Source organism: Giraffa tippelskirchi, chromosome 4 (assembly GCF_054371585.1).
Source record: "Giraffa tippelskirchi isolate mGirTip1 chromosome 4, T2T-mGirTip1v1.2.pri, whole genome shotgun sequence".
NCBI lineage: Eukaryota > Metazoa > Chordata > Mammalia > Artiodactyla > Giraffidae > Giraffa > Giraffa tippelskirchi.
Window position 1 is genome coordinate 207978652 of NC_137278.1, and position 11349 is coordinate 207990000.

Genomic DNA, 11349 nt, shown 5'->3' on the forward strand with positions numbered 1-11349 from the left:
GCCCTCTGCAAGCCTTGCACCTCCACAGACCAGGGAACTTTACAGGTGGGGAGGGGGACCCCAGAACCCAGGGAAAGGGAACTGAAAAGGCAAGGGCCCTTCACCAACCTGGTTCCCAGGAAAACCTCCAGGAGTCGGGTGTGGGTGGTGCGGTCTGGGAGGCTGGCCAACCTGCAATCTGCAGCCCCGGCCGCTCGGCTCCCAGGGACACCCATCCACCATGCCCGTGTGTCCCCCGCCGACAGTTGGTCTGGCTTCCCGGTGGGGGTCCCGGCCAGCAGCAGAGGCCTCAGTGACATACCCCGGCGGCCTGCTCGTCCTCAGCCAGCAGCCTTCACCCCAGCTCTCCGCTTGTTCCAGGCAGAAGGGCTAAGGGTTCAGCACTTGGCATTTCCGGGGGATGCCCAGAGCCAGCGCGGGGGCACCTCAAAATGTCCCTCCCCTGAGGATCTGTCCACCCTGTGGCTGGAGTCGCTCCTTCCCATTGTCTAAATGCCTGCTTCCCGCACGTCTGCCTCTGTGGTTTCTGTGCCGAGGGTGTCAGAGCACCAGGCAAAACTGTTCTGAATCAGCTTGGCTAGCATCTCCTCCGGGAAGCCCTCCCTGCCTGACTCCCTCCTACCTGGGACAGGTTTCAGCTCTTGAAGGCTGTCACCCTGGCTCCCCAGGTCCCACCCCAGGCAGCCCCAGGTGGTGGGGACGTGGGCCCTGAAGGGAGAGACCCTCTCTGAAGCCCAGCTCTTCATCTGCCTGATGGGGTCACTCCCCACCCCCCCACCCCCCAGCCAGGACCACTGCTGTCTGTCAACGTGGTGGGACTCGGGCAGTTCGGGACTCCGCTGAGTCCCTGGTGCCAGGCCTGGCACAGTGTAGGTGCCCTATGAGTGTCTGTTGGGTAGACAGACCAACAAGGTGGTGGGGGGCAGTGGATGAGAGGAGCGTGTGAGTGGAGCACCTGGCGGCTTGTGTGTGGCGGAAACAGGAACACACACCCGCATACCCTGTCTGCCCCAGGCCCTGCTTCGTCTGGTTTCCTTCCATCAGCTCTGGGAGAGGAGTATTAACAGCGCCCCCAGCCAGGCCTTTCTTTTTTTTTTTTTTTGGCTTGCACCGCACAGTTTGCAAATTTTAGTTTCCCAACCAGGGATCGAACCCACACCCCCTGCAGTGGGAGCCAGTCCCTGGGCCACAGGGAAGCCCCCCAGGCCCCGCTGTTTTCGTGGGGAGGCTGAGGCACCAGGAGGAGAAGCAAGGGGTCCCGGCTCCATCGCTCCGGTGGGTTGTGGGGGGACCTCCAGAGCCCCGTCAGCTCCGGGGACCGCGCTCTCCCCCGCGTGCAAGGAGGTGTTGCGTTGCCTGGGAAGACAGGAAGTGTCTGCCGGCGCCTTGGGGTGGGGTGACGGTCCCTGTGCCCACAGGACAGAAGCTGCTGGACTCGCTGGCGGAGACCTGGGACTTCTTCTTCAGCGACGTGCTGCCCACCCTGCAGGCAGTTTTCTACCCCGTGCAGGTGAGCGGCCCGACCTGGCGGTGGGCGCGCCTCCGCTCCCTGTGGGCCGTCCGCGCCTGCGCACGCGGGCACCTCCCAGCACCTGCCGCCCCCTCCCGAGATGGACGGAAGGCCACTCCCTCCCCAGGACCCCAGGAAGCCCTGAGCGATGCTCAGAAGCCCGCACACAGGAGGGTCTCTGTGTGTGACGGTCACCCCTCCCTCTCCCAAGGAAGCCCTCTCCTCGGAACAAGGGTCGTCTGGGGAAGAGGGCAGGGTGGACGGGAGCCTGGGGGTCAGCGGGTCTGTCCCGGTGTCTGCAGGGCAAGGAGCCGTCGGTGCGCCAGCTGGCCCTGCTGCACTTTCGGAACACCATCACCCTGGGCGTGAAGCTGGAGGACGCGCTGGCCCGGGCCCATGCCCGGGTGCCCCCCGCCATCGTGCAGATGCTGCTGGTACTGCAGGTGGGTGCGTCCAGGCACTGGGGACCGAGCCTGAGTCACGGAGCTTGTCCACGTGAGCCCGACCCAGCGGGGCTCCTCAGGAAGAACCTGGGAGGGAGGGGAAGCTGCCAGGGCAGAGGAGGAGGCCCGTCTGGGACCCCTCGGGGAGCCGGCGTGTGTGGACGGAGGGTCCCCGGGGGGCAGCGGGGCTGGGGACCACCGCCTCCCACTCCCCACAGCAATTCTAGACCTTGCTGTTGGACCTTTCTGCAAACCGCTGTACCCTGTGGCGAGCACGGGACCCTACAGCGTGCCGGCTTCCTTACTGTCCCAGCTCGGGGAGCACCGTCAACCACCCCACCTGACAGGCTCCAAACCCAGTTCACACGCACATGAAAGTCTTCCTAAGCCAGGGTCTGTGAGGTTGGTCAAGGGGAGATGCAGGGCAGCTGGTTGAAGATTCCAGAGCCAGGAAGGGGCTGATAAACCTGGAGGGCTGAAAGGTCCAGGGGCTACACTCGGTGGGAACCGGTGGTTGTCCTGGCGGTGAAGCAGGGTGCCAGGCCTGTTGTTGGGATTTCAGGGGGATTTAGGTCCAGCCTGGCTGGGCTTCTGTTGATGGGCAGGCCTGTTGATCCAGTTTTCTGTTGAAGGCGGGAGAAGGGGGCGACAGAGGATGAGATGGTTGGATGGCATCACTGATGAGATGGACATGAGTTTGAGCAAGCTCTGGGAGTTGGTGATGGACAGGGAGGCCTGGCGTGCCACAGTCCATGAGATTGCAAAGAGTTGGACATGACTGAGCGACTGAACTGAACTGGCTGGGTTGCCCCGGGTGGAGGAGGGGCAGGGAGCAGCTGGAGGGACTTTGCATCTCTCGGCCTGTCTCCTCATCTGTGTGATGGAGTAGGACCACCTCCCTGGGGGAAAGTTCAAGGATGATGGGAAGAAACCAGTGCCGAGTCCTCCGTGGTGCTTGCTCTTGGGGGCAGGAAGTGACGACACTGGGATTTCCAGCCGAGGAATAAGGCGTCACCTGATCCCAGGCTTCCCTAGTGGCTCAGCTGGTAAAGAATCTGCCTGCAATGCAGGACACCCAGGTTCGATCCCTGGGTTGGGAAGATCCCCTGGAGAAGGAGATGGCAACCCACTGCAGTATTCTTTTTTCTCTTTCTTTTTTTTCTTTTCTTTTTGTTTTTTTGGTTTTGTCTTTTTATTATTATTATTTTTTTTCCACTCCAGTATTCTTGCCTGGAGAATGCCATGGACAAAGGAGTCAGGCAGGCTACAGTCTATGGGATCGCAAAGAGTCAGACAAGACTGTGTGACTAACTTTCACTTTCTTTTCTTTTTTTGATCCCAGGAGGGCTTCCCTGGTGGCTCAGATGGTAAAGAATCTGCCTGCAGTGCGGGAGACCCCGGTTCAATCCCTGTGTTGGGAAGCTCCCCTGGAGAAGGGCATGGCAACCCACTCCAGTATTCTTTTCTTTCTTTCTTTTTATTTTTTTCTTTTCTTTTTTTTTTTGTTTTTGTCTTTTTATTATTATTATTATTTTTTTCACTCCAGTATTCTTGCCTGGAGAATGCCATGGACAGAGGAGCCTGGTGGGCTGCAGTCCACGGGGTGGCAAAGAGTCAGACATGACTGAGTGACTCCGCTTTGACCCCAGGAGCAGCACCCGGGTTGGGGCCAGGCCTGGGCAGTGCTTCCCCCTGGTGGTCACTGTGCCTGGTGTGCCTTCTGGGCTTGGGCCTGTTTTCCCGGTGTCGTCGGGCCCCGCCTGGCTGCCAGCCTCAGCCCTTTGCCCTTGCCTTGGCCTCCACTTTGCATGGCCTTGTCCCAGCCCTGCAGTGAACTTGACTCCGGTTTTCAAGCCCCAGCTGGGGGCCTACTGTGTTTTCCAAGCGTCCTGAGCTCCCTGGCCTTCTCAGTTCCACCTGTAGAGTCGCAGTTCCTTCTCATGGGTCCGGAAGCTGAATAGCAGCCCTGCATCTGAAAGAAAGTCATTTCCTTCTCCAGGGGATCTTCCCGACCCAGGGATTAAAACTGGGTCTCCTGTATTGCAGCGGATTCTTTACCACCTGAGCCACCAGGGAAACTAAGAAAGAGTTAGTCACTCAGTTGTGTCTGACTCTTTTACCCCATGGACTGGAGCCTGCCAGGCTCCTCTGTCCATGGGATTCTCTAGGCAAGAATGCTGGAGTGGGTTGCCATTCCCTTCTCCAGGGGATCTTCCCCACCCAGGGATCAAACCCGTGTCTCCCACATGGCACAGATTCCTGACCGTCGGAGCCACCAGGGAAGAAGCCCTGCCTCTGAGCTCACACAAATAGCACAGCCCCAGGGCCCTGTTTCCTCTGTGCAGTGGGGAGCAGAACCTGACTTCGTAAACAAGTCCCGGGAATGAAGGGACATACGGTTTGTGCAACGGCCAGGCATAGCTCAGCGGTAACATCCTCACCCCTCGGTGCTGTGGCTGGGGGCGGGGACAATTCCTCCATGTTCATCTGGATGACTTCTAGGGGCATCCATAGGGCTTCCCAGGTGGCTCTGTGGTGAAGAATCTGCCTGCCAATGCAGGTACGATCCCTGAGTTGGGAAGATCTCCTGGAGGAGGAAATGGCAACCCACTCCGGTGTTCTTGCCTGGAGAATCCCTTGGACAGAGGAGCCTGGCGGACCACAGTCCATGGGGTCGCAAAGAGTCGGACACGACTGAGCACACATCACTGTGGGGTCTGTGATAAGATGTTCCTTCTTTCATGTCTCTGTTTTGTTTGTTTATTTGTGGGGACTCTTTTGTTTGTTTTGGTTTGGTTTTTGCCATGCACAACCTTAATTCCCCAATCAAGGACTGAACCCATGCCTCCTGCCTTGAAAGCCGAGTATTAACCACCAGACCACCAGGGAAGTCTTCCCCTCTTTCATTTCTGATATTAGTCATTTTTATATTCTCTTTTGTTCTTCAGTAGCTTGGCTAGAGGCTTGTGGATTTTATTGATCTTTTCACAGCTTTTGGTTTTGTTGCTTTTGTCTACCCGTTTTTGTTTTCCATTTCGCTGACTTCTGCTCTATTTCTTTTTTTCTGCTTGCCTTGGATTGAGCATGTGCTTCTTTTTCTAATTTCTAAGGGGGAAGCTTAGATGATTGATTTTAGACTTTATTTTCTAATGTATCCATCCAGTACTTCAAATTTCCCTCTAAGCACTGCTTTTGATGCAGCCCATAAATTTGGATGTTACATTTTCATTTAATTCGAAATATCTAAAAATATGTCTTGAGATTTCCTCCTTGACCCATGTGTTATTCAGAAGTGAGTTGTTTCATCTCTGTGTATTTGGAGATTATCAGTTATTCCGCTTCTGGTTTAGTTCTTCTGTGGTCTGAGAGTAGACATTGATTTCTGTCCTTACAGATGTGTCGAGGTGTGTTTTATGGCCCAGAATACGGTCTGTTTTAGAGAATGTCCCATGTGAGCTTGAGAAGAGTGTGGATTCTGCTGTTGGGCAAAGTTGTCCGTAGATGTCGATTATATCCAGCTGGTTGATGGTGGTGTTGAGTCCGCCTGTGTCCTTCCTGGCTTTCTCGCTGCTGGATCTGTTTCTGAGAGCAGTGCTGGAGTCTCTAGCTGTGGGAAAGGATTCCTCTGTTTCTCCTCGCAGCGCTGTCACTTTTGGACTCCGTAGTTTCCTGTTCTGTCCTTAGGTGTGTACACATCAGGGATTGTTGTATCAACTTGGAGAAACAACCTCTTTATTGTTAGCTAATGATCTTCCTTATTCCTGCCAAATTTCTTTGGTCTGAAGTCGGTCCTGTCTGAAATTGACATGGCTTCTCCTGCCGTGATCGGCGAGCTGTGATCTGTTACCCCGTATAATCTCCTGCGTTCCCTCACTTCTCTCTGTATGTCCTTACCCTTTAAGTGGCTTTCTTGTAGGCAGCATAGAGCTGGGTTCTGTTCCCATTTTGAACCATCATTTAACGTTAACCTGGGTGTATCTTGTTTCTCAACTGCTGGCAGTCCTTTGAGAATGATCCATTCATTCGGAAACATCCTTCATTCAGCAGCGCTTACTAAATCCTGCTGTGTGCCCAGCCCTCTGCCGGGGGTGCTGAGGACCCAGAGCCTGCCCCCCGCCCCCGACAGCTCACAGCTGGGCGGGCAAGACCAAGGCTGTCCCGTGGGCAGCCTCATTCCTCGAGCCTTGGTTTCAATGAAATGGGAGCAGCTGGAGAGCCCTTCAAAGCTCCGAGTGAGGGGAGGTGTTGGGAGGAGCTGGACGGGAGCTGGCAGCATGGGAGGGGGCTATCAGATGGACAGGGCTTGACTGCCCAGCTTGGATGCGGACCTGGACCCGGGCCCGGCCTCTGGGGGCAGCCTTGCCTGCCTGCAGTGCTCCATGGGACAAGTGGGTGAGGGTGGGGGCCCCCAGTGATGAGCTTGGCCCCAGTGACTGCCCAGAGCCTCTGGGATGCCATCTCACAGAAGGGGATACACAGCTGTCCAGGGTCGGGGTTTCAGGGTACCTGGCCTGATTTGGCCTCAGAGCCTTTTCCACGAACATCGCGGCCTCCCAGCCACACCGGCTGCTCTGTGCAGTGGGCAGCCACGAGGGCGTTGAAGCAGAAAGCGGCTTAGAGGTTCCAACTGGAGAGACAGCTGGAAAGGGACGGTGCAGTGGCCCCTGCCATGGGGCCCAGGACTGGAGAGAGAGGGTGGATCAGACCGTTCGTGGTGGCCTCTGAGCGGCACCCGGCTGGGCTGGGAGGTGGGGGACAGGCTGACCAATGACCTTGCCGCCCCCTCCTTCTCGCAGGGGGTGCACGAGTCCCGGGGTGTGACAAAGGACTACCTGCGCCTGGAGACGCTGATCCAGAAGGTGGTGTCGCCCTACTTGGGCACCTACGGCCTCTACTCTGGCGAGGGGGCCTTCACACACTCCTGCATCCTGGGTAGGGGTCGCCTGGGCCTGGGGTGGAGGGCGGGGTGGCCCCTGGCCCCATCCACACCTCTGCCTGGGAACCCCAGCCTCCAGTGAAAGGCCACACCGAACCAGAGGTGCAGACGCAGCAGGTCTGCCCCTAGTACCCACCGGCCGTGTGGCACACGGGGTGGGTCACCTGGGGGGTCCCTCCTTTAAGGGCTGCCCTAGTGGGCAGACAGCACTAGTGGTGTTGCCGTGACTCCTCTGAGGGCCCCCCAGAGGCCCCCAGATCCCCCCCAGAAGTCACGTTCATGCTCAGTCCTGGGGTCGGGGGTTTTGCAAGGAGAGGACCCAGCACATGCAGTGGCCCAGAGCCCAAGAAATCCCAGCTTATTTGGGGGCTCCCAGGGAGTGTGGAGGGGTTATGGGATGGGCGTCCTGGGGCTGCCTGGCCCTGTTCTGTCAGCACCCTCTGCTGAGCACCTGCTGGGCGCCAGCCTCTGCTCTTGGTCCTGGGGTTCAGGGGGGACCACACCCCACTGTCAAGGGTTCTTGCCACCAGGGGAGGCAGACCAGTGAAGAAACCATCCCTAGATGAGTGCCCAGGGTGACCCCTGCCAGGTGACATGTAACCCACGCCATGGGCAAGGAGCTCAGGGAAGGCCAGGCCAGGGGCTCAAGGGCAGGGAGGACCCGGGCCTGGGACGAGGTAGGTGAAGAGGACCCCGGGGCCAGCTGTAGGAGGGTTCATCTCTCGTCCAGAGGGCCCACCCACCTGCAGATCTGAAACCTGCCCAGCGGCATGCCTCCGCTCAGGTGAGCCCCAGCAGCTGGAGGAGAGCTTTGAGCCGCCCTGGCTCGTGCGGCCCTGGACCCCGAGACCCCTGCCAGGCCAGGAGGGAGCCTGTCTCCTGTGGTCCAAGAACGGCCCCTGGGCCGCTGGCCACGCTCAGCCCTGCCACCTGGTGGTCGCTGCGTGGAACCGCAGGCCCTGAGCGGGGCGGGGGACCCTGAGCCCCGCCCCCATGGCCGTCTGCTCCCACTGCGGGGTCTCCCCCACCCCACCCCGGGGCTCAGAATAAACCCCAGTTCTGCCCTCACCCGCTGCCCCGTCTGAGTGTTTGCCGCTGCCTGAGCTGTGGCCCCCAAAAGGGGTTTCTAGTCTCCCCCACTACCACCCCCCCCCACACACACACAATAGGACCGCAGCTCTGAGGGTAGGGGCTCTGTCCGCTTCGTAGCAAGTGCCTGGGCCAGGTGACTTCCCGCGGGTGGGGACGCGGAGGCCCGTGCGCCAGGTCCACGTGTGTAAACGGGCGATTCCGTCGAGCCCCGCCCCGTCCAGGCTGAGGGGTCCCGCCCCAGGGATGGCCACAGGGTCCGCTGGGGCAGAGCCCCGACTTCCCTGCCTGGAGCGGCCACTCGGTGCAGAGCCGGGCGCAGTGGGTGCGCGAGCCCGGGCTCCCCCGCGCCTGGCTGGCCGGGCCTGATGACACCCTCTCCTTCCGTCTCTCCGCAGAGAAGCACTACCTGCGGCGCTCCCGCTCGGGGGACGTCCTGGCCAAGAACCCGGTGGTCCGCTCCAAGAGCTACAACACGCCGCTGCTGAACCCCGTGGCGGAGCACGAGGCCGAGGGTGCGGCGGCGGGCGGCGCGGGCATCCGCCGGCACTCAGTCTCTGAGATGACGTCCTGTCCCGAGCCCCAGGGCTTCGCCGACACGCCAGGCCCAGGGCCCGCTGGGGCCTTCGGCACCTCCCCGTCGTCGCCCCCGTCGGGGCCCTGCCCCAGCAGACTGTACCCTCCGGCCCAGCCCCCGAAGCCCGGCCCGGGCACGGCCCGCGGCTCCCCGGCCTCCTCCAGCCCCGAGAACCTGGTCGACCAAATCCTGGAATCGGTCGACTCGGATTCGGAGGGGATCTTCATTGACTTTGGCCGGGGCGGCGGCTCAGGCACGTCCGAGTTTGAGGGGGCGGGGGGCCGGCAGAGCGTCGTGTGACTCCGGCCTCGCGTGTGTTTCTCCCGACCCCACGTGTGTGTACGGTGCGTGAGCGCGAGCGTTTTCTACTCTCCCGTCGGGACTCCTGTCAACCTCGGCCACTTGGGCATTCCTGTCTTTGTCAGTAAGACTGTTGCCACCCCCAGATTCACCACACCACCAACCCACCCCACCTCGCCACCCACGGGCACCTTTGTTCTGGGGCGTCAAGGCCCCAGCGGGTGCTGGGCAGCCTTGTGTGCGTGTTGTGGGCATGGCCCGCACCCCAGCCTTCCAGTGTCCACACCACGGAGACTGTGAACCCCTCAGCTTGGCCAGGCCCCTGGAGTGACCCAGGGTGGGTAGCTGACCCACCTTCCCTCTGCCACTCGCCTGGGGCCACAGCAAGACCACCTGTGTGCCACTCTGCCCCGGATCCTCCGAGCAGCCTGCCCTCGCTCTGCCTGGGGCGGCCGTGGGCAGGGGTCGGGTGGAATAAAACCTGTCTACCTGGCTCCTGAGTTGTGTGTGCGACTCCAGGCCCCGCGGACCTCCTTGCAGAGTCCTCAGCCCCAGGCCACTCACCAGCTCACCAGGGCCTCCCCTTCCTGTTCTTGGAGGGGACAGGTTCCCGGGTCAGCTCTGAGCTGCTGGATGACCTTCTGGCTGGGGTAGGGGGAGACCCGTGACCCATTCCAAGGGCTCCCCTCTCGTGGAGTCAGTTTTTGGTTGGAGGTGAGGGCTGGGTGACGTACGAGCAGATAACAGGATGGACCCAAGGCAGGTGAGCTGGTGTGATGGGTGCTGCCACGTGGATACCTGGAGGCAAGCATCAGCCCCTGGGGGTCTGCACGCGGAGCTGTCAGTGGGGATGAGTGTCTCCTGGTGGGAGAAACAAGCTAGGAGCCCCTGCTCCAGGCCAGGGTGGGGTGCCCAGGGGGCGGGCAGGGCAGGAGCTCAGCTTTGTGGTCTGATCTGGGGACGTCCTGACCACCTGGGGCCTCATGACCACTCCAGCACTGAGAAGGTCCCTGGAACAAGTGGCCGAGAGAGCAGCCTCGGGAAGCATGCTTGGGAGATGGGGCCTGGAGCCTGTGCCTGGTCCGGGAACCAACGGGGATGTAGCCACTCAGCTTGGCTGGTGGGGCTGAGATCGCAGAAGCAGCCCATTTGGCTCCCAGTTCCCGTACGGAACCCCGGGCTGGGCCTGGGACCAGCTTGGGACAGGGCGAGTGCATTATGGGCCGGGTCCCCTCTAGACTGAAGGACCAGGCGGAGGGCGGTGGTCGAGGTGGGGAGCTGGCTGCCTGCGCTCTGCCCGTGGAGGGGGGCACTCAGGCCCTGTTCTGCCCTCACCTCCCCAGCGCTGGAGGTCTGAGCACCCCAGGCCCATCTGATCTCTGGGGGCTCTGACACCGGCTGGCACATGGCCCCACGATCAGGCGTGACCTTTGTCTGTAGGAGCCTCTGAGCTGTTTGACAAGTCGCTCCACCCTGGGAGGAAGGGCACCCCCAGACACCTGCCAGACGCACCTCCGCGGCAGTGGGGAAACAGAAGCCTAGGGGGTGTGGGTGCTGAACCCAGGTCCCACAGCAGCTCTGGGGCACTCAGGCGGGGCCTCCAGCCTGGGCTGCCCCTGAGCCGCCCCCCATTAAGGGGCAGGCTGCCAAGGTAGGCCTTGAGCATGTCCATGTTTTATACTCAACCTTGTAGGGAAAAAGTTCAAGGTGCTCTGCATCAAAGCATCTTGCTATGAATTGGTAAATTATAAATGAAAACTCAGGACCAGGGAACTCAGATTCAAAGACTAGGTATTCCTGGTGCTTCTACATCCACAGAACTATCACGTACAGACGTGTGGGCCTTGGTCCACGATGAAACCCAGGTGTCCCCTCCGAGAACCAAACTCAACACCGAAAGTCGCACCACTGACCAAGTCTCACTTTGGCCTTCAGGGAGCTCAGGCCAGGCTCCAGGCTAGCTGTGACCAAGGCTGGCCTGTGGCCCTGTGTCTGCTCCGTCACCTGCCCGCCTCCCTCCCCAGAGCCATGGTCTCCTCTCCCACCCCACCCCCACCACCCGTTTCCCCACCGATTCACAACACTGGTCAGTCTGAAATTCAGGCCTGAAAACGGGCTGAGGACCAGAAGCTTAACACGTGGTTGTCTTTAAGAGCAGACTGGAGATAGACAGTGGAAAAACTATTAATATATCTGCCTGGAGCCCAAGAGAGATGCAAAGGTTTTGCTTCATGAGCTCTTGGGAGATCCTCCTGCCAAAATGAGTTCATTATTAACTTGTCTCCCCACGAGAAGGCAGGCCCGTGCGGCCAGTAGGCCCCCTACCCTGTTCCCACTGAGCCCTCATGGGCCACAGCTCATGCCCAGCACATGTTGGTTCCGTGGTTAACTGAAAGTCGATTAGCAGGGGACCCTTCTTGAGTGGATCATCTGTCTGCATCTCCAGGGCTGGGGTTCAAGAGACCTGTTCACTGTTTTTGTGTTTTGTTGGTTT

The 11349-nt window shown here is 59.9% G+C and overlaps 1 protein-coding gene across 6 annotated transcripts in view; it reads left to right on the forward strand.

The window, feature by feature from the left end:
- The window catches only part of PRR5 (proline rich 5), a 50802-nt gene extending 41454 nt beyond the window's left edge, over positions 1–9348 (forward strand). For 2 of the 6 annotated variants that reach the window (XM_081483958.1, XM_081483956.1), the window contains 4 exons: positions 1419–1510; positions 1813–1953; positions 6750–6891; positions 8377–9348. In XM_081483958.1, coding sequence (XP_081340084.1) covers positions 1419–1510; positions 1813–1953; positions 6750–6891; positions 8377–8855 — 854 coding nt within the window. In that variant the 3' untranslated portion in view covers positions 8856–9348. The remainder of the gene's footprint in view (positions 1–1418; positions 1511–1812; positions 1954–6749; positions 6892–8376) is intronic. The other 4 variants (XM_081483955.1, XM_081483957.1, XM_081483960.1 and 1 more) reach the window with 2 other exon arrangements.
- Positions 9349–11349: the final 2001 nt, after the last annotated feature.